This window comes from Xiphophorus maculatus, chromosome 12, assembly GCF_002775205.1.
Source record: "Xiphophorus maculatus strain JP 163 A chromosome 12, X_maculatus-5.0-male, whole genome shotgun sequence".
Classification (NCBI taxonomy): Eukaryota; Metazoa; Chordata; class Actinopteri; order Cyprinodontiformes; family Poeciliidae; genus Xiphophorus; species Xiphophorus maculatus.
Window position 1 is genome coordinate 28024188 of NC_036454.1, and position 23235 is coordinate 28047422.

The 23235-nt window shown below is 42.0% G+C and overlaps 1 protein-coding gene across 6 annotated transcripts in view; it reads left to right on the forward strand.

Moving 5' to 3' along the window:
* The window catches only part of fbrsl1 (fibrosin like 1), a 356926-nt gene that overhangs the window by 217552 nt on the left and 116139 nt on the right, over positions 1 to 23235 (forward strand). For 5 of the 6 annotated variants that reach the window (XM_023343195.1, XM_023343196.1, XM_023343200.1 and 2 more), the window contains exon 5: positions 3406 to 3435. The exons of the other annotated variant lie outside the window; for it this stretch is intronic. In XM_023343195.1, coding sequence (XP_023198963.1) covers positions 3406 to 3435 — 30 coding nt within the window. The remainder of the gene's footprint in view (positions 1 to 3405; positions 3436 to 23235) is intronic. 6 annotated transcript variants of the gene reach the window in all.

Genomic DNA, 23235 nt, shown 5'->3' on the forward strand with positions numbered 1-23235 from the left:
CTTGTTGTATGTGTTAGCATGTTTAGTCTGGTAGTGTCTCTTTACGTTGAAATCCTTAAACAAGGCAACCGTCTCACAAATTAGACAAGCACAATTGCCTTGATTTTCAGTGAAGAAGTATTATAATTCCCATCTCTCTTGAAAGCGGCGGCCCTCACTGTCAACTTGTTTTCTTTGCAGTGGCCATGGCAGAAATGAATGGAGAGGGGTTCGCTGCACGGAGGCAGAGACTGATTGTATTAAAGTGGTGCTGCCACCATTTGGTGAAAGGAGGAATTACAGTTTCAAGTTTTATGATTTATTTATTCTGTTTCACAGTGCAGGCGGGCCATAAATAATACATTATAAAACCGAAGCTGCGGGCCGTATAAAATCTGACCGCGGGCCGTGATTGGCCCCCGAGCCGGACTTTGGACATGCCTGCATTAAACTAGCAATAGCAATAGGTTTGGATAACCTAAACCTAACATACCAGCAGCTAGCATGGTGCAAAGGTCATATACCATGTGCATGGTTTACTTTCACTGACTGAGGGTATTGATAGATGTGTGAACAAATGATCGAGGAGTCTCTGCATACGTAGATAAATGTATATAACAACGGATGGACAAATAGCCAGAGGGATGTATGAATGAATGCCTGGGCGATTGCTCACATGAATGGGTGGACAACTGGAGATATGCAGGGAAAGATGGATCAACACAATGCATGCCTGAGTGGACAATGGGATTCTCTAATGGAAAGGTATTGATATAGATGAGGGGGAGGATGGTGTGGTTAGGTGCATCAGCAGCTAAATAGTGATGAATTGTGGCTGCTTTCAGCAGCACTAAGTATAACAGACACAGTAAAGCAACCGAGCTCATCCATAATCTGCAGACACAAATGACTGTCTTCATGCCAGAGGAGGACTTCTCTGGAAATGAAGCCCTGTGAGTATCTGCCAACCTGCCTCTCTGTCTCCGCTTCATCAGCCTTTTTCTTTCTCTCTTTCTGTTTTTTTTTCATGTCTCCTTGTTGTTGGCGTTACCCTTTAACTCCACATGTGTTTTATTCTCTTGTCATTTCTCTCTCCAAGACAGTAAAGCATCTCTCTGCCTGTCTCTAAAGCTGTGTTCTGTGGGGGTTTTATTTTGTTCTCTTATTTATTTTTTTTATTTATTCATTTATTTATTTTTTTTGCAGTCAGGGAGCCACTGGGTGCACATCTACAATCTCGCCTTTCATTTCATGGCTTCTGGAAATGGATGTTTTACTGCCTTCATAAAGGCGTGCAGCAGTCAGCGCTGTGTTTTCCCTCTGAAGTTTAGCTCCATGAACCTCGCTATTAGAGGACATTATGGCCCCAGATTTCAGGGCACAGTGGAACACTGTATAATTTGATTAGTGTTATTAATCAAGTGTAATACTGCTTTTTGCCCTCGTCGCTCTCTCCCTCTCTCTCCTTCTCTCTCGCCCCCTTCCCCTCTTTCTGCTGTTTTACTTCTACTTTCAAATGCTTGCCTTACCTCTTCCTCCTCCTCCTCCTCCTCCTCCTCGTCTGTACTCGGTGTACATCACCTGCAGTACAACAAACATCCAGAGAAATTGACAAAAGGCTCTACACCTTCCGGTTTAAAAACAATGATTTACCACTTGTTATTTTCCTCTCTCCAAACCCCGTAACCTTGCTTTCCACCGCGACTCCCCCCCAACACACACACACACACTGAGTGATGCCCCCTCATCTCTTTACCCAAGACATAAATCAATTGAGATGAAAGTTCCATAATTGTGCTTGCTGGGAGGGATTTGAGCAAAATTGCGCTATGAATTTTTTAAAGGGAATTTTTACTAGCTCTTCAGCGAGACTTGGGCAGCGAAGGAAGGTGAGGCCACAAGGATTTATGGGCCTGGATTCTTCATTACTGAAGTAATTTTCCTGCAAATGATAGTGCAGCACCCTTGAGGGGCGGGGGCGCTGTGTAGAGGGGGCAGGAGGGAGAGAGCGCTTGGCCGCCTGAGAGAGTACAAACCTGCTTAATCTCTTGTGGAGAGAAAGAAGCTCAGAGCACTAATATCATCTGTAAGAGACCGAAGCGCCATTTGTTCACATCTAAACCGCAGCCAGTCTATTTGTGATTCATAGTAATTGATTGCTCAGATTTGTTCCAGGACTAGTGGTACGAGCTGAATTCATTACAGGGAGGTGGGATCCACACTGATACAGGAACCACCTTCTTGCCGGAGACGCACCAATCAGAGAATTCGGGGCTGATTTCCGATCTCGGTTTTTTGAAAAGCTTTGTTCTGCCGCCATTTCCAGTCAATTCCAGTTATCTCCTTAAGAACGCCAAACAAGCTACATTCAGAGTGTTTTATTTGTAGCGTTCTTTAATTATTTCTATGAAGGGCAGAGGCGACGTCACACTGTGTGTGAAGAGAGGAGTTTTAGAAGAAGTACCAAGTCATCACAGTTGACATGTTGGCATATTAGCATTACTAGCAGGTAAAATCAGTTTCCATTTGTCTTCTGTGGAAAATGCAGAATATTACATGAACTCGAAAATGTCCCCAAACTGACAACCTTTTCTTTTAGACCCTGCATCCTCCAAAGCAACCTGAGTAAAGTTGCCCCTTTCACCCATTCAAATCAAACATTGGTGTCAAACGTTTGAGCATCAAAAATTTTTGTTTGTGCCACTATCATTTTAAAGATATTAATAGATATTCAAAGAGGTAATCAAAGGTCAACCAACCCTCTCCCCCCCACATTTGCAAAATGAAACAAATTTGCTTTTGCTAAGTTGCCATATTGTTTTGGTATCAATAAGCTGTGCTACCAAATTTTATGTTGCACAAACATAGCACAATTAATTTTTTATCAAGGTTATCTCTGGTGACCTCTGGAAATTTTGTTTTTAAACTTTGAAAAATTTATAACGGCACAAACGACACCACTGATTCTGTGAACGTAGACTGGCTGGTTGACCTTTACTGACCTCTGGAAGCATTTATTAATATCTTTAAAACGATTTCAAAATGAAGCAACCTTGCTGTGATACGTTTAGCTGTCCTGGTATGTGTCCCTACCTATTTGATGATAATATCTACATTTTGTCAGTGATGATAAGTTTTGAGTAATACAAAGACCGAAAGTGTCAACATGTTGACCGTGATACTGTAGCTAAGGTTTGTTCTAATGCTTCCACTTTTTTCTTCGTGCGGTTTCCATCCTTTTTCTATCTGCGGTAGAGCCTATGCCCACCTCATATTGATTTAGATTTGCTTTTGCCAAGTTGCCATATTGTTTTGTCATGAAGAAACAATATGTCTCTCCGTGTCTGTCTCCCTCTGGTCTCTCCTTCTTCCTCGTTGAACCTTTCTCAGTCTAATATGGCTGACATTCTGTCTCCATCTCTTTAGGTGCAGCCAGCAGCAGTGGCCCTCCACAAGGTTAGTGTGTCCATGATGCCAGGTCTCATTCTGTATACTGCCTGCTGTCCAGTCAATTTTACAGCTCAGTAGCTTGAGAAGCACAGGGGCAAAATCTGCTGCAAGATGGAGAACGAGAGGGAGAGAGGAGGGAGGGGAAAGATGGGGGTGGAGGGAGAGGGGTGAGGAGGGACGGGAAAAACAAAATTATTGTGCACCCTGTCACCGACTGAAGTGGGTCCCCATTCCCAGCACACTAACAACTCAAGACAATTAGTCACTTCTCACCAGGCGAGACCTGAGAATTACTTAAGTGCCAAAAAGAGGCAGGCTGTAAAGAACCCTCTAGAATATCTATGAACTGCAGCTACCGAGGCAATTCAATAGACTGAGTGGAAACAGCAATGAAATAACTCTGCCTGAGTTTTTTATGCAGTCCGTTTTTTATGACAGTGAGCTAGAAATAAGGTTCTTGAAACTTTACTTTGGCAAAATGATGGCTTTTAAAAAACCTACCTTTAATTTCTGGAATTAGGAGCAAAAACACTCCAACTAAAATAGTTCTTTGGATTTTTATTGGCACACGCTTAAGCAAAAATGTACCAGGTAAATTTAGTTTCAGTTTTCAAATCTGTGTTGAATAAGTTGTACTCTCTTGCTATTCTATTCCTCATCAAATAACCCTCAATGTCATATGGAGTTAGTTAACTTTCTTCTGCTAACCAGTTCATACCAACTGTCACCACATACATCATTCACAATAGTCTGCACAAATTCTGCAGGAGTCATTTCAAGATAAGCATAGCTCAATATTACGCCGTGTTCCAAATTATTATGCAAGTGATATTTTCTCAGATTTTCTTAAATGGTCAATGCAAATGATGGTCAGTATAATTTTCAAGTCATGAACTATTACAGTATAAATCAGATTTTACTGAACAAAACTCCCCATGAGAACAGTATTTTTTTCAAAAATAAAAAACTCAAAATGCCCTGTTCCAAATTATTATGAACAGCAGATTTTCTAAATATTTTAAGGATTATAAAGAACTGCAAACAGTCATTCTTTGAATGTGCAGCATTAAATGGTCACATGTACTAAAATCAAAAGCTATTTCAATCAAAAACATCTTAACAGACAGAGTTACATGTTAACATAGAACCTTCTTTGATATCACAGCACAATTCTTGATCCATTGAACTTGTGAGTTTGTGGAAAGTTTCTGCTTGAATCTTTGCAGGATGTCAGAAAACCTTCCCAGAGCTGCTGGTTTGATATGAACTGCATCCCACCCTCAGATCTTCTGCTTGAGGAAACTTCAAAGGTTCTCAATAGGGTTGAGGTCAGAGGTCAGAGGAGGATGGTGACCACACCATGAGTTTCTCTCCTTTTATGCCCATAGCAGCCAATGACACAGTGGTATTCCTTGCAGCATGAGATGGTGCATTGTCATGATGAAGATGATTTTGCTACTGAAGGTACAGCTCTTCTTTTTGAACCATGAAAGAAGGTGATCAGTCAGAAAGTCCATATACTTTGCTGAGGTCATTTTCACACCTTCAGGGTCTCTGAAGGGGCCGACCAATGATTCTCTCCCCATGATTTCGGCCCACAGCATGACTCCACCACCTCCTTGCTGATGTCACAGCCATGTTGGGACGTGGTGGCCATCCACCACCAATCCACTACTGTGTCCATCTGGACCATCCAGGGTTGCACAGCAGTCATCAGTGAACAAGTCTGTTTGAAAATGAATCTTCATGTACGGCTGGGCCCACTGCGACCGGTTCTGCTTGTGAGCTCTGGTTAGGGGCCCAATAGTAGGTTCATGCACCACAAGCCTCTGGAGGATCCTCCACCTTGAGGCTCCAGAGGCTCCAGCAGCTTCAAATAACTGTTTGCTGCTTTGTAAGGGCATTTTAACAGCTGCTCTCTTAATCCGGTGAATTTGTCTAACAGAAACCTTCCTCATTTTGCCTTTATCTGTACAAACCCATCTTTGTTCTGAATCAGCCACAAATCTCTTCACAGTAAGATAACGCTTCAGTTTTCGTTAAATATCTAATGTTTTCATATCTTGTCATACGGCACTACAGTATCTGATAATTTTCGTCAGCAGAGATTCTTTCTCTTTCTCATATTGCTTGAAACCTGTGGCCTGCTTAATAATGTGGAACATCCTTCTTAAGTAGATTTCCTTTAATTGAGCTCACCAGACAAACTAATCAACCAGCTCTCTGAAATTAATTATAGTGATTCAAAGAGCCCTGACACACAATACCATCTATAAATTTAATAGCACAACAAAACATTTAATCTTTATGACACTTAAATTCAATTTGCATAATAATTTGGAACACGGTCTAATACTTTATTCTTTAAGAAACCTCACCAAATCAACTCCGTGTTTGTTTGAAAAACAGGGCAGCAGCATTTTTATTTTTCCATCAGTGACTTTTAGGATAATCCAGTCTCTCCTTCCTTTTCTAGACAACGAACAGACAGTCACAGTTGCTCTCTGGAGTTCAGCCTCAACATGCTGCTCCAACTCAGGGTTAGCTAGATAAGGAAGGTTACTATGTTCTTACAATAGGTCAGCTAAAACATTATTATGTCTTACGTCTTTGTTTTTAAAGGGGTAAACTATAATAAGTTGTGTTTAGGCTGAGCTAACTGGACTTTCTTTTGCTATCCTGAGAGCTATACCACATGTCACAACCAGACATGGACCCCCGTCTCGTCTCTCTCACTGTAAACATCATCGTAAAGAAGGAAACGGGTAGAGACTCTCTGTAACACCCCGATTAACTCCACAAAATAATGTACACAAACTGGGATGCAGTTTTACAAGGAGTGCATGCAAAAATTAAGTTTGTTAAAGAATTTGCTCTGAAAAACACAACTACATGTGTTGTTAGGTGTTGATATGACAGACAGTAAACCAATAACAGGTATCAATCAATAGTCGAGTTGCACATCTCCTAAAATTAAGGAAATTGGCCCATTTTTCAATCGACTGATGTATCAGTGCACCTATGCTAACCCGATAGATAATGTGATCAGGACCCCCAGCCAACACCTTATGTCAGATCAACAAATTTTGAGTGGATACGGAGTTTACTTTATTAGCCTAAAAGTGTTTTGATGCAAATTGTGTTCAATTTCATTATTTTTTATTATTTCTTTAAAGCTGCAGTATGTAACTTTTATAAAAAAAAAATATGTATTTATTTACATATTTGTTAAAACTGTCACCATGTTGTGACAGCATGTTATGAGACAGAAAACCTGTCAAAAGATGGATCTTCTCCACCTGTTCCCTGAGCTACTACAATTGCCATTTCAAGAAATCCACTGCACATGGTCAAATACAACCAATCAGAGCCAGGGGGAGGGTCTAAGTGCTGTCAAACAAGCTCATGTACGAGCTGCTCAATGTGCTAATGACAGAAAAACAACATGTGGTTACAGGAAAGCTGTTTATTTGCCAATATCAGTAGCCATGCTAACTAGCCTTAGCAATCTTGGCAAACTCTGCTATCAGGAAGAAGCTGCACCATAGAGGAGAGCAATGGAGAGGGTGTAAGCAGCACATACATGAGGTTGATTGATGATGCTAAGCCCCTCCTCCTGAATCTGAGTGGTTGTTTCTAACCGAGGTCTGTACGTATGTAGCTAGCAAAAGTAGTACTTGGAGAAGGCAGATGAGCTCAATTTCTTTTCGCAGATTATATATCCTATACCATACTGACAGTTTTAACAAATATGTAACAAATATATTTTTTAATAAAAGTTACATAATGCAACTTTAATTGGAAAAAAAAGCTAATATGTCAGTCACACTTTACATACACCGAGTAGTTCATCACTTTTGTTTTGTGAGTGCCAGCCACCACATCTCCCCTCCCCCCATCCACCCTGAACAAAAGTAAAGCCTGACTAAGGTGGGTGGTGCGTGGAAGATCAGGGAGAAAAGTTTGTCCTGGCCCCTCTGCAGAGACTCAGCGTGACCAATTGGGGCGAAGGGGATGAATAAGGCCATTCACTGGGCTAATGAAAGAGCTCCCGCCGGGCCCTGAATGAGGGTGGGCCCATCTGCAGCACATAGGCGTGCACAAACCAGTGACCTCAAAAATTACCCAGGAAGCACTTCAGGACAGTCGCCCCAGCAACAGGCTGGGGTTTGCATGGTAACCAGCCGCTTCAGTCGGTGCCAGGCAGCGTCTCACACAGAGCTAATTTCTCTCTCGGCATTGAAAGGAGTCCGCGTGAAATCAACGTCATGGGACAAACCCCAGGCGTTTTCCTGAGGGGGGAACTGTCAGCGCTTCTCTCATGTGAAACTATGCAGGAGCTGTCCTCTCCTTTTGAAAGGTGAATGATGCTGCCATTAAGTCTTTTTTTTTGTATTCTAAATTAATCCACCCAACTGGGTATACAGTAAAGCAGTCTGGAAGATGAGACGTTGTTACAGTCTTACGGACGAGAGACAAAGATTCGTCAATACCCTACGGACCAGACATAAGGTTTACAAACATCTCTGATAACAGCGCTCATTGGGCTTTATCTATGATATTCGATTTAATATATTCATCCTTGATGAGCCAGGTCATTGAAGTTTCGCTGCCCCCCCTGCCCCCAACCCCCAAACCCCCCATCCCCGTAGAACTTTTGACAGCATGAAATGACAAGCCGCCCCTGCATGCATCTCCCACGTCAAAAAGTAATGAGATTGTGCTGCTGGAAATATCACTACAAAGCATCGGGCCTGCGCTCGGGTCTGACTGCACCTTCAAACGGCGCTGCCTGCCAGCTCGCCTGCCTCGCCTGCTGCAACAAAAAAAAAAGAAAACGAACAAAAACAATCAGAATCAGAGCGAGCGAAACGGCAAGGGAAGCTCCCCCGCGCCGACACAAACGAACATGCCGGGGCCTTTCATCCTGAGAGTGATTAGCCATCCGAAACGTTTTAAAAACCCCCGGCTTTGAGGGGCGTTCGTCAAACGAAAGCGTTCCATTGAGGAGCGGCGGTGAGATATTTCTCACCGGGAAGTGCCAGTGATCTCGTCTCTAATTGTGACACCGCTGACAAGGATGGTGTTTCTGGGAGCTTTTTAAGCAGGGCTTTTCGCTGTGCTCTTGTTTCCCCCCGTCCTGTCAGATCCACCACCAAAGGCACTGGGGGGAACAAAAAGAGCCCCTCAGATTCTGTTCTCTCATCCATCTGCTTATTGCATTGTGCATGAATACAGGCCTAATATAACACACTGTGGCCTAATATGACCTGAGCTAGTTCCTGGTAAGGCAGCATTTGGCGTTAGACGTTCAGAAATAGTCAAAATAAGGACGATCTCGGTTGGTCGGTTTGCCTACTTACCTGTTTCATACCTGCTTCTTGCCGTTCTGAACCCTTGTTTGTGATTTTAATTCCCATATTGTCTCACACCATAACTGAGCTAGCATATGAGTTAGCTTTTCTTTGTAAAAGTGAATTCATGAAGTATAAGTTGTCATAGAGGCTACAAAACATTCCCCAGGTGGCTGTTAATAGGACAAAGGTCAGCGCAGAATGTCCAGTTGGGTATGAAATGACCAAGTTGTTGAGGGACAAGTATTTCTGCAGGTTCTGCATCATTAACAATGTTTGTCAAACTTACGCTATCAAGTAAATACTTTGCATTCTTTATAAGAGTGTAAAAGGCATTGTTCCTGATAAGTTGGCCACTAAAGTCTACTGTGTGATTCAAGGTATAAAGTAAGAAAACCAGGAAATGTTTCAGTTTTTATTATACGGCTTAACAGATTCTCACCTTTCTGTTCTTCTCGATTTTCGTAAAGATAGATAAATTCTGGCAGTGGCAAAAATAAATGACCAACTACTGTACTAACTCATCATAAACTAATCTGCAGGTGAGTTTTTCACAGATTCGCCAACTCACCAATTTTTATATGAAAGGTAACTTCTAATTATTAACGGAAAATTCTTCTATTTATGGCTTTTTGGTAGAGCATAACTAAAACATTGTGATATTACATGCTATTGTTTAGTGTTTGCAAAGCAGCCAATTCAATACCTTCATTCATTTTCCTTACCGCTCATTGGCCATAGCCCTAAGAGAAATAGACGAGGAATACCGTGGATGTTAGCTTCTTCAGTTGTGCTAAGACAGTTTCCCCTCTGTGTATATTAAGGTGTAATTTCTGCTTGAACTATTAAAATGAACAATTCTATGCATTTTCAGAGGGCTTCCCAACTATTCCTGGATTTTATCCCAGGGTTCACTGTACATTTTAAGTCTTGGAGAAGCAACACTTTTCTTCAAGCTAGCTTTTGAAGTCAAAGCTAGCTTGAAGCCTTCAGAATGTGGCTCAGCTTTCCCTCGCTCCACTCGGATGGCAGATTCTTGAACGTTTCATGAAAAGGGGGGTTCTGCGGTCTGAAGAATCAAAGACTCAGTGATGGTAGGGGGGTGTGGGGGGGGGTGAAAAGCAGGAGATATATGCGTCGAATAAACAGGAAAGAAGTTAAGCTTTGGCTCATAAAAATCAGTATTATAACAACATTAATTGATGCTGCTGAGTGCCATATGTGGCACCATATGGAATAGCTGCCCCAGAGGCCTGCTATAATAGACAGCCTGCAGTGGTGCTCACAACTTGGCACATTTACAAACAAGGGATGTCCCATTAATATCAGCTACACAGACTGAGCAGCAGACAGTGAGGGAGAGAGAGAGAGACAGAGAGGAAGGCAGAAGGATCAAATCTGGCTCTGTTTATGTGCCATCTCCTTTTCTTTATTTATTTTTTAAACTTGCAAGATATTTAATGTTTATAAATATCCGTCATATTTCACATGCAACTTCAGCTTCGCTATTCCCACGGTACCTTAATTGCAGTAATAAATTGCCCCTCCCTCTTGGGTTGCTCAGACTGCACTCCGTCCTCCCAATTGCCACTCCCTGCACAGATGTCCAGCAGACCTTTCATGGCACATGCGGGTCCACTCTTCAGCAGGTTAGGTGATTCATGACAGTTTGATAAAGGTGGCGTCAGCGAGCTCGGCTTAACCTCTCGAAGCCTAACTGTAGGGCAGCTCTTTATTTACAGCTGCTACCTGCAATTTGCAGTGCTTCCTGTTCACAGTGCTGCTGCTGCTTCTGCTGCCGTCTTACACCCAATGATGGCTAAAATATGTCCAGGTGCTCACAATGTGAGATTCCTTTGAAACGCATTTCATTTAAACCAAACTATTCAAGTGGATAACTTGTTCTAAGTGTTTGTAGTGCCTTGCATAGATATATCATGTCACAAATGCAAACTTGATTGTATTTTAGTCAGAGATTAAGTGATGGAGCAACATGTAGTAAATTTTAAAGGGAAGGTAAAATGTTTTATGGTATTTGAGAGTTTTCAGAAACATGTATGCATGTTGAAGGGTCTGTTATTTTGTGGAGCCATGTTTAACTGCATTTCCAGCTGCAGGGCTGTTGGATTCGTCTTGGCAAAACAGCTCAATCTGAGCTTAGCTCAGATTGGACAGAACATCTATGAACGAAACACCTGTAAAGTCTTGCAAAAACTCAGGTGAATTAAGGACTGGACTAAGGCTGGGAAATAAATCAATAACAATATGTACAGTGATAAACACACGATGAATATCAATAGATAATACGTCTGATAGGATTCTCAGCGGTTTCACTGAACTACAGTTCAGAACCGCACAGGATTCTGGAAGATGTAGACAAAGGAAAGCTAAGCTAAGCAAGGTTGGCGGCATCAACCACTCACTCTTTGGTTACCTAGCAACTACCTGCTGAGGAACATGTGCAGCAGCAGTTTCAGGTTTCACCACCATGCCTCATAACTGCTTCAAAATAAAAGAAAAACAGCGGCATGGAGTGAAAACTGGATAAAAGAAAAAAGGTTATGTTGCCGGTTTGGCAGTATTTCAGATATTTAAAATAAAAAAAACCGAATCAATAATTATCTATCAACCAACACAAAGTGCTTATATTGTGATACTTTTTTCAGCCATATTATAAACCCTATTCTGGACTGTAACTGTGCATCTACCTGAGCTGTGGAACGCTGCAGCTCCGCATTTCCATTTAGTTGGACAGTCACGTCTTCAAAGGATAGCAGCGGTGCCTTTCTCTTATCGTGAATTGTTCCCTCACATAAACAACACAGTGAGGTCGGTGGCTGAAGAGCGTCAAAACCTGAACAAGTTCAAGGGCTGAACATGCTTATTGCAAGGCGCTGTGTATGCCCCTGGCAGGGAAGGGAACAAGGTTCTCATGAAACAGAGTTGTCAGCCGTTCTGTTGAGCTTCATAGAATGTGAGGTAGAACAAGAACAGTGTACAGCTGTATCCTCTCTGACACAGAGGGAGGCAGATGAAGAGCAAAAGACGGGAAAGAGATAGAAGGAGAGAGGAAGAGGTAAAGCAAAAGAGAACGCTCTCTCTCTCTCTCTCTCTCTGATGTGCACTGATGTAGCTACAGCTCTGGGTCAAACGCTGCCAGTGTTTTGTGTTCATCTTCGTCTCGTCTCCCCAGTGCTCCTTTAAATTATTCACAGCCTGCAGTATGCAATGTGCCTGCCTCCCTCTTTCCCCTCTCTCCTCCCCTTCGACATCGCTCTGTCTCTCTTTGACTGTCTTCCCTTCTCTTACATTATCCTTTATGTGACAAAGAGTTTCCGAACCTTCCAGCCTTTTCCATCTACTGCCAAGCTATCAGTACAGACACCATCCCTCTTGCACATTTGCAAAACTCTTGCTCTTTCCTCTTGATGTCAAAACTAAAGCCAAGGGTTTCTTTGTGTTGGAGGGTGAGTGTGCTAGCTCTTAGCATCAAGTTTCTGGAACTTCCAATCCGTACTTTATATCCAAATGTTCTTAACACTCCATAACTTTACTTCATTCAGGATGCAATGATTAACCTTGATTAATGATTATGACATTTATGTTGTTTGTGTAGTTTTTATCAGTACATGTACCTACTATAAACCTAAATTGCATTTTGCATGTAGGGAAATTTCCTTGTGCCAAGATGTTGGTCTACAATACCAACTCACATGCTATGTTAGCAAGATTCAAAGACTGTAATTAGGGCTTCAACATTAACACATGAATTTTGATTAATTGATTATATACATTTTTAAAAACACTTTTCTTTTGGATGATCTTTTGGATGTTCGTGTTTCTGGTATGCCTATGAATCGGACACACAAGCAACATCAGCAAATATCAGCGTTGGACAAAACATCGGATTCTCTTGGCTCACTGGGGGTTCATTTTTGCTTCAAGAAACAATCTGATGGAACATCAGAAAAAACTGTAGTTGACTGTAGTTGCACTAAATTTAGTTAACTTATCACCGAAGACATTTAAGCCTAAAATACGTACCATCTCAATGCAAAATATGTTGCAGCAGCGCAGATGTCCCCAACAAATACAAGTCATGTTTGATAAACTAGATCTGTCCTGGTCATAATCTCAAAATCAATAGTTTTTGGTGTGGTGGCTGCTACTAATTGAAGAAGACTGAAAGCCACTTTCATCATCAGTGAGGTGTTTGAAATGAAGTGAGCGCAATCTTTAAAGGTATAAGAAGCGACAGAGTGAGAGACAGCAAGACTTCAGCAGACAGGCTGAACATATTGCAGCAAAGTTTCTTCAGTTGATTATTTGTTTTTTAAAAGTTCTTTATGACTCTAGTGGCCTTTATTTAATAAGTGTCAGACTGGAAAGTAGGCAATGAAACAGGCGAAATGCATGCAGCAAACCTCATCTTGCCGGGAATTGACCCTGTGGCGCCTGCGGTTAAAACTAAGGCCACCGCGGCACGCCATTATTATTATTGTTTTAAATATCTGTCTATTATGTTTAATGTTGATTGGGCAGAAGTAAAGTGCTGTAAATTGTAGTTCTAACAGAAACAGCCACAATTTTACAAAAAACAAATACTGTAAAATCAACCATAATATTCAAATCGGTGCGCATCCAGAAGGTCTCGGTGAGAGGACAAGCTGTGCCCCTCATGGCCACCTACGGAGCGAGCAGAGCTCAGAGATTAGCTGATTCCAGTTCCAGCCATTGCCCACAGGACTCTCATTTGTAATTCTGCACCCTGTCTGTAAGAGCGTTTGATCATTGCAAAGAGTGAAGAGGAGGAACCGGGGAGGGACTAGGGGAGCCAAAGCTTTTGCCCTCTGCATCACCCCCACCTCCCCAAACTCTTTACCCGCTCTCGCAATTGCTGTCACCCTGTATGAATGCCCCCTCTGGCCTGATGACAAGTCTAGCGTGAAACACTTGGCTGCCCCCTGAAATTAGCAGTAGAGCCCCCCGGCAGCACAAGCTTCTCATGACCAGCACACAGTGGGCTACCGCCAGAATCTTTTCATTATCACTGTGGCCTGCCAGCCCCCCTCACTCTACTCGTTCTGCCTCTTCCTCCATCAAACCTCCCTCTACTCCTCCTTCCCCCTGTGCCTCGGCCAGAGCTCAGTCAACAGCATCTGTAGGGCTCATCACGGTTTGTCGGAAGGAAGAGACAGAAAGAGCGTTCCAGACTTACTTCTTCATCTGCGTACATCTCTAGATGTTTCCTATTCGTGTTAAATGTTTGATTTGGTGCGAAGAAATCCCGCACATGCATATGTGCTGCGTTTCTATGTCTCTGCATGTTGGCTTGACTGGATTAGTGGGGGAGAGAGAGTTAGCAGTAGCAGCATGGAGTGAGACGGAGAGAGGGAGAGAAAGAAGGAGAGTAGAACAGAGCAACGCCTGGAGGCTCAATCTGTTCCTCACTGAGCTACATCAGTGTTAGAGACGGCGGCCCGGGCCGCAGGGAAGCCTCCACTCGCTCCATCAAACTGTCAGGCAGCCAGCGGAGCTGCACAGGGAGACTCTCAGCTGCCCCCAGGGCCAGTTCAAGTCAACATCCCATTTCCTTGCCTCCTCACCTAATTTCTCCTAGGCCCTGACTTAAATTTCCAATGCCCAGTGTCTCCCACTGCAGCTCAGCAGCACCGGGCCCAGGGCCATGTCAAAACACAGCGCGGTGCTCGGTAGTCTGCGTGTGTTGGGTGTGTTTTAGCATTTCTGACCTTTTGCCAACATATACTACTATGTGAGGACTCGCTGCTCTTTATGGGGCCCAAAGTCGAGGCGCCAGAAGAAAAAGGGCTGTTTTTGGGCCCAGTGGTTAGGCTTAAGACTAAGGAGTAAATGGGGTTTATTGTTAGACTATAGAGATGAATGAAAAATGAATGGAAGTCAAGGCAAAGTCCTTATGAAAATAAGTATTCTATATGTGCGCCTTGTATTTCTTACATTGCAAGAAACATTTTCCTAATGTGTATTATGTTGTGGGCACCGACTGCTCCTTATGAGAACCAAAGCCTGGGCCCCATAAAAGGAAGTGCTGTTTTAGTGTTAGGAGTTAAGTTTAGGTTGTATTTAGGGGAAAGGTTAGGGTTGGGCTATGTGTCTAGACCGATGTGTGTAATGGACACTAAAGCCCAGTCCTAGTACAGTGGACCCTCTTGTTTAGGGTCCACTGTACTAGGGTTAACAGAGTTAACAGGCATGATGAGAATTAGGTTTTGGTTAAGGTTCGTGTTGGGAAGAGAGTCGTACTTATCAGGGTTATGGAAAATGCCTGGTTTAGGTATTAATGCAGTTATTAAAATTAATGAATGTCAATACAAAGTCATAATATTGGTAAAAAATACCAATGTGTGTTTGTGTGTGTGTATACGCTAAACACTAAAGTTGAGATAGCAAACCAGCTATGGTCACACAAACAACAGAGGCCAGAGGAAGTAAGAGAGCTTATGAAAAAAGTGGGTTTCTTATTTCTTTCAGTCTTTCTCATCCTTTGGCCCATTTTTCTTCCTCCAATGTATTCATAGCACAGTTGTGTATTCCCCGTCCCTTCAGGTTTTTTGGCAGTTCTTTCTCTCTGGGCTGAATAAATGCTCCCCATTTGCTCATACATCTGCCATTACTGTCTGTTTTTTTCCCCCTCACCAAACTACTCCAAGCATCACACTAGCCGCTCCGCCAGTTCTGTCACTCCCCGCCGGGATTTTGCTGAAAGCAAAGGTTTGAGGGATTTGGAGAGGACAAGCTGGTCATTTGATTTAGTAAAGGAGGGGGATCGCTCTTCAAGTCCGCACTGCTATCACCATCAATCTGTCCAAATCCTGCAGCTCTGCAGCCTGCTCCCCTCACCCCCCAATCCCACCGACTTCCTCCAGGACTTCTCCAAATACTTTGCATGGAAGTGAAGTGAAGCAGTGCCAGGTCTCAGTGCTGTTTACATGGACTCTGGGTAATGTTAAAAATCTGCTTAGTTTGGCCCCAGGTCAGGACTATATCTCTCCTCGCCCTGTCTTGATTTACATGACCCCTGCTGACTCTTCCCTGAAGTGTGTCAGCTCTAGACCAGAGGCGGCTGCTGTGTCTGTCTAATGCAAAGAGCCCTGAACTTGTCTACTTCAATCCCCCTCCACTCTCTCATTCGCTCTCTGTCTTCTCTCAATATCTCCCCCCACCGTAAAAAGAGGCTTTTTTTTTTTTTTTTTGCCGACACCTTCTCTGTTTGCACAGCCAAGTCCAAGGTCCCGAGCTCAAATATGGTTTTGCTTTGGAGCCTGTCTAGGCTTCCCGGTCGATATCATTTCTGCCCGGAAGAGCTTTTTCTTCCAAGCTCATTCCCTGCGGACCCTGCATCTTCTCTGCGATCAATACTTTCCTAATCCAGGACTCCCAGGTTGACCCTGAGTAATCAGCTGACTTCCCATTCGGCCCCGTCGGGGAGGTCAAGTGTCAAATGGTTGTATATATTTGATCCTGTGACCAGATCGCTGTGCTGGGAGCTTCTCTCACATGCAGCCAGAGGGTTCAAGAGAATTCACTGGACAGATGTTGTCATTTTTAATTTGACTGAAATGCGCTTCAGTTAGCGCCACATCGGCAGCTGAATTACAATACTTGAACATGTTTGATTTGTTTTCTCTGTTTTTGTCATTTTTGCTCCATTTAAGTCTGAATCTGATAAAAAAAAAAATATTCCAGCACAACTTACGAAAGCAACTGAAAAAAGTATTCACACCCAAAAAACGCTTCAACTTTCACCCTGTTGTAGCCATGCGATTGTATGTGATAGACCAACACAAAAGAAATGCCTCAGAATTTTTAATAAATAAAAATCAGAAAACATATTGGTGCTCATTTCTCTTCAGGCCCTTAATGTTAATACCGTGTGTACTTTAATCAATCTGTAAGTAAAGCTGTTCCATGAAGACATAGCTGTTCACTTGAGCTGAAATTTAAGCACACCCATGTTAGAATGGCCCAGTTAAAGTTCAGACCACAATGCAGTTGAGAATTACTTTTTTTTTTTTTATCGCCCCACAAGGGGTCTTTTTTGTGGGCTCTAGTGTCCCTTTTTTCAAAGTAGGCTGACAGGAAAGGGGGGAAGACATGCGGTAAACGTCGTTGGGTCCGGGAGTCGAACCCGCGACAGCCGCGTCGAGGCTACGTTTGCCTGAATGTGGGTCGCGCTAACCCCTCCGCCACCACGGCACGCCCGAGAATTGCATTTTTATGCAGATGCTTCTTAAGGAATTTGTGCTATTTTTTAAAAGAAGTATGAGCAAAATGTTCACTGTAAATATGCGAAGCCAATCAGGACATAGAAATCTATTCGACAAATTGAAATATTATTGAAAAGTTCAATTATTTCATAAACTTTATCAATAAGTAAAACACATTACGCAGATTAGTTACACGAAGATAGATGTTTAAAAGCCTTTCATTTCTGTTAATTATAATTTTTTTTCGCAACACTTAGTTAACAATCCTCCAAACGCCCCCCTACAAGCTCGAATGCAGTTTTAATGAAAAGTATGTTTAATACTTGCTTTTAGAACTTTATTTTCAAAAACTACTTTTAATCATGCAAACAATCCTCATCAGAACACATACTGTAATTTGATAAATATGACTGTACCTCAAAAAACTGTGGTTCATCAAAGTATTAAATCAGGTTGGCTGAATACAAAAGCATATCGCACAAAATACTTATTGGCATGACATTTTGAAAATCATAATTTTTTTTCCTGTGATGGTTCATCATAAAAACAAAAGTTCCAATAAAATCCACTGAAATTTGCTGTTTTAACATCGCATCTTGCGCAGTAGTTTTTCAGGCTCTGTACGTGAAAATGGCAAAGTTTGCTTCTTTGCACAAGATAAATGAAACTTCCTGATGTGTCGCCGACGCTCCACACACTTGACAGCACGTCCACGGATGGATTTGAGGTTCTGTGTCCACGCCCCCATCCGAACAGCCACAGGTCCCACACACACCCCCTCACCTCACACCTCATCCCAGCATCTGCAGGAGGGAAATTGCAGGAGAAAATTGTTGTTGTTCAACCCTGTATCAGACACTTCTTTGGTCCTCAACTATCTAAAAGGACCATTACCCCCTCGGTGGGCTCTCACTCCAGGAGGTTGGGGTTTGTCAAAACTCTTCTTTTTTTTTTTTTTAACCATTTACGGTATCTCAGTGGAAACATCTTCTGCACTTGAAGCCAATTGTGCATTTTTTGCATTGTTATTCACTTGAATAGTGGACTGAACCGGCAGCTGTCAGAAGTAAAACAAATCATCCCAACATCTGCAATGTTTCTTGAATTAATCCATAGTAACCTTAGCTTCTATTTTTTTTAACTCGTCTTCTTTGCACGTCACGTACTACACCGTAAAGCTTAAGGCCACAAGGAATTCATCACAAATTGCCACTTAAACAATCGTTTGCATATGATCTCCTCCTCTGTTTTGTTTCCCTTTGTCTATAACTTCTATTGGAACAAACAGGAAGTGACAAATAAATGCCAGGAGCTCTGGAAGCTCTTGCATTGCATTTTTTCTCTATGTCTTCTTTTTCATTCTCTTTCTGCATTTCCCGCAGCAAGTACAGGGTTGCGATCAGTATTCAGGATGACAGTTGTTGACGCCCTGCCAGTATTTACTTAACCAGGCAAGTTCCTCTTTGGTTCCCCCCACCCCACCCCTGCTTTGTGTCTCTGAGGCAGAACCACGGCTGACCATGGCATCGTCTGCTCTGACAGTGACGGATGGGACCGTGTGATTAATTTGCTCTGTCATTTTAATGCGCTCGGGGACGGAATGCGTTTATTTTTTCTCCCCAGCTTGAAAACGCAGGCATCCATCCATCCGTCTGATTTCGGGTTGCGTTTTCTCCTTGGCTTCCTCGGCTCTGCCGTGTTTCAGGGGTGAGCCACGGGGTCGTCATCGGGGACGGCCCAGGTCGCGGCCTTGCTCACTCCAGGGCTGCTGGCTGGAATAAATAGGGTGTGTGTGAAGGGTTGAAAGCTGTGTAAATGTCGGTGCATGTTGTGAGGAGAGGAGGGCATGCAGAGGAAGTGGTAAACTGGGTGGGTGAAAGGGAAAAGGACTTGCTTAGCAAGGCCTGTCTGAGTGTAGGAATATTGCTGGACAGAGGTTTGTACAAACTCATCATCAGCATGAAGGACACTTTCATTTTGGGCTTTTGCTTCATTTATAAAGATTAAATTTTATGTCTCCAATCCACACAAAATTACACATAAATTATGACATTTACACAGACACACACGTTAATCTGTGATACAAGTACCAGCACCACAATCTACTCCTCAAAATTTGGCTAAAAGTTTCAGTCTCTCACATGGACAAGTCGAATTTGTTCCAGAGGAACATCCTAACTGTATGGTCAGAGGATTTGATAGCTGGATTTCCATTGACCACAAAGTTGCACATATTGGAACTACGAACATGAACTTGCTCAAGGGAAAAACGGAGATTAAAAAAAAGACCAGTTTTTCAACAAAAATGATTTTACGCCAGGAGGAGTTGGGTTTATTGTTTAAGTACTTTTTGTTTGCATCGTGGTAGTTTGCATACAGCAACAAGGCACTTATTTGTAGACGCTGGCCTCCGGGGAGAATGGACAGCTAACTCCACCCGAGGTCTCAGCATGGCAGCGTTCATCAAATCGTGAGTTTGTTGCCTCTTCTGTAAAATCGCCGGCTACAATTTCCCCAAAACGGTGCAAAAATTTGTAGCCGCTCCCAAGTATAGGAGGCTTGCCGCTCCAACACCTGAACAAGACGCTGACATCTTGTCTGATGATGAGCGTTAGTGCTGTGACTAAAATATGTATCTTTTGTAAGTCTCCCCATCATGAATCTTAATGATTTATCACGTGAGCAAGCTTAGTCGTGTGGGATTTTAATTGCATTTCTCATTCAATGGAAACGCTGCAATTCCATAATAGTGTTTTGTTGACATTAGTAGAAAACCAAAAAAAGATTTGTGCACATTTGTAATGGAATCTCAACTAGTGACAGAGCTGGTTGAGCATAATGACAAAAACGTTTGGAGGACTGAAGGTGACGCTTTCAAACTTACTAACGTACCAAATGCCTGGCGGTCGTAAGGCATCACAGTGCAAGTTTACTTATAGATGCGTTAGGGCTGCATAATGTATCACAAATATATTATCATCTCAATTTCAGTGTGTGTAAAATATCGTAAAAGACTCTTTGCAGTGCAATGATAAGAATAATAACAAGATGATGCTGGTGAGGACTCAGTTTTTTTATGTTTTTAAGATAAACACCCACAAGCGTCTTGGTTTCTGTCAGGCCGTTTGGTGAACAGCATTTTTCAATGTCCACTTGGACAACTTTGCATTTTCATAAATTCATAAGTTGCCTGTTTTCACAAAGCATGTGTTAAAACTACTGTCCTGGAGATGACACTTAAAGACGCCCCGGATGTTAAATGACAGTCTCGTTTTGCGTCTACGGTCACAATTTTCCGCTTTTATTGTATTCCTTCCTTCGACTTGCCTAAGTGAAATAGCCCAACAGGGCAATCACACACAGTACCGACAAAATTGCTGGAACATTACATCCATCCTCACTTCCCTTCATCTCTGTAGCATCCCCCTTTCCCCCCTGCCTGTGCTTAGTGTTTAGCTTCCCCCGTTCCACCTGCCTTCCCCCTCCCCTCCCGCTGCGTTGTGCTGTGTCTCCGTCCCCGTCTGAGCTAGTATTCCCCTTTACGCTCTGCTCAGTGCATGCTTCTTGTAAAAGGATAAGCACCACGCTGTGCTCTTTTGATATTATTTTTCCTCCTCGCCTGCTCCAGCCTGACGAGGCCTCATCTCTAGTGTCAAGGCTACCGCTGCAGCAACAAGGAGAATCGCACACCTGGGGAATAGACAGAGCCAGTTGTTCATCTCCATCACCTACGGTTTATGCTCGTCCTTTTGTAATAGAGTGGAGCCCACAACCGCTGTGAGATGGAAGTCATCCTTTTAGCTGCATGCCAAGAATACGTTACGGCCGATTTCCTGAGGATACACGATTTCATCCATTCTCTCTTTTTTTTATTATTTGCTTTGTTTTTGGGCTGCACGTATAGATCAAAATAGAAAAATATGCCTATTGTTCTCTAAAATACTGTAGCATGTTGAGACAAATAGGCAATTTAAATTTGGACTTAACTAGCGTACAACACCAACTATAAAGGGTGGTGTTCTATTACAGTCTGATAACGTAAGACAAAATTAGTAGAAATGTTTATGAATTTTCAGAAAAGAGAACATGAGCATATACAGTAAGTACTAAATGCTTCTGTCCATTATTTTCCAATGACCTTGGAAGCCTTAATCTCTGATCTTTATATCAGTACCAATATAAATGGCAGCAAAAAGTATTTAAAAAATCATTTTTATATCATATTGTCTTTTTACAACACATCTGTCATTGTATACAGTAAAGTCAGAGCCCAACAAACAACAATATTGCTGTGCACTTTAAAGACAAAATCTTACCAAGTATTTTTGGTCCAGTTTCTAGTGCAAATTTCTTAGTACACGTAATACGACCAAACTAAAGTTACAAGAAACTTGAAGCTTGTTTTAAATCGATAACCCCTTAATATTGATGGGAAAAAATACTATTTCCATATTCAGATTTTCTCACTTACAACAAAACATTTTTTCTGTTATAAGTGGAAAAAAAATCTGCCAATGGGACTAGTACTTTTTCATCAATATTAATGAATTATGGACTTAAAACAAACTCTTACATATGACTGAAAATTAACTTTTAAGTAGTTTTGTATTAAGATATTTGCACTAGAAACTAAACCGAAATTACTTGCTAAGATTTTGAGTTTCTGCAGTGTAAAAACAAAAACATCACAGCATAGGCGACTTGAGTGCACCAGTCACAAGAAGTGGTGCTTCTGCACTGCGCCGCTAAGCAGTACACAATAATTGAATTTAACTATACAGTCAATATGGTTTAAATTAGATTGATGTTAATTGAGCTTTTATGAAACCAACATTGAAAACATAATAAAAGTCTGGCAAAATAAAGTAACAATCCAATCATATTTTCAGTTTTTCACCAATTAGAGTTTATTGTTGTCACAAGAAATCATAATTCTTTTCACAAAAGAATCACTGAAGTAGTTACTTATTAAAAACTGGGCAATTTTTCCGTGTCAAATCGGCCGTATTTCCTGTTTCTGACAAGCACTTAACCTGCTGAATACTTATTGTTATTTAAATAATAGAAAACATTAAACTTCTATCAGAGAAGCCTTGTCTGTGAAAATATAAATGTAGGTTTATTTGAGTTCTGCTGAAGTGTGTTCAAGTGCAATATCGTCTTAATATAAAATTGAATGGTGTCATGTTAAGATTTGATGAAATTATACAATATTTATTACAGCTACAGAATACATATATGTAGTTTGGCACAGGTCCGCGCTGATGCATTTATTAATATAGTGTGATTTAAAAGAAAAAAGAAAAAAAAAAGCGAAACCCAAGATGTAAAGATCATTCTTAAACCTGCAAGATCTACAAATGAAGGTTAATGTCAAAATAAATAAAAATTGTATTAAAAGGATGTCAACAGGTCAGCAGCATAAACTTGTTTTAAAAAAAGTAGGCATTCACAACCCTTAAATTTTTCACATTTTGTCACCCTAGATTCAAAAACTTGAATGTATTCTGTTAGAAAACTAAACATAGTAGTGCGTATTTGTAAAATGGCAGCAAAGGCATAGAAAAAAGTGACAAGGCTCAAGAAATATGGCTACTTTTACAAGCCACTGCATATATAAATGCCTGATTATAGCTGACTAGTAATAATTTATCTGATAGTTTTCCTTCTGTAGACGCAGTGCCAGTATGTTAACAAAAACCTGAATTCACATTAGCATAATACTTGTTTTTGTGTGGAAAAAAGAACCGGACCTTCTTTGAGTGTTTATGCTTCAGTTAGTAATGTAAGCCCTGGCATTATAACCCCCCTAACAGGCTGAGAGGCATTGTTCTTTTTCCCATTGAAGCCCTGTCGCAGCATGGACGCCTGCTGTCTCAGAGCAGTAGGAGGAATCATGCTTGCACAGTTCCCCACACATTCATGCTTCCATTATCGTCTCCTGAGAGATCCTGGTCACCGAGTCCTTGCTCTGATTACTCTCGTTACTTAATTATACATTTGGACCTACCGCGCTCACAACAAAAGGCTGCTGTGCCTCCATTGACCCGGGTCCCTCCTCATCGTGCCCAGCCCAGACAGGGAGTCAAACAAAATGAAAAGGCTCCACTTAAAGATGTTGCGGCAGGGACTTCATTGACACATGCGCCGGGGACCACTCCGCTTGCTCGTTGTGGCTCTTCGCTTCAATTGCCCTGCCCCTTGTG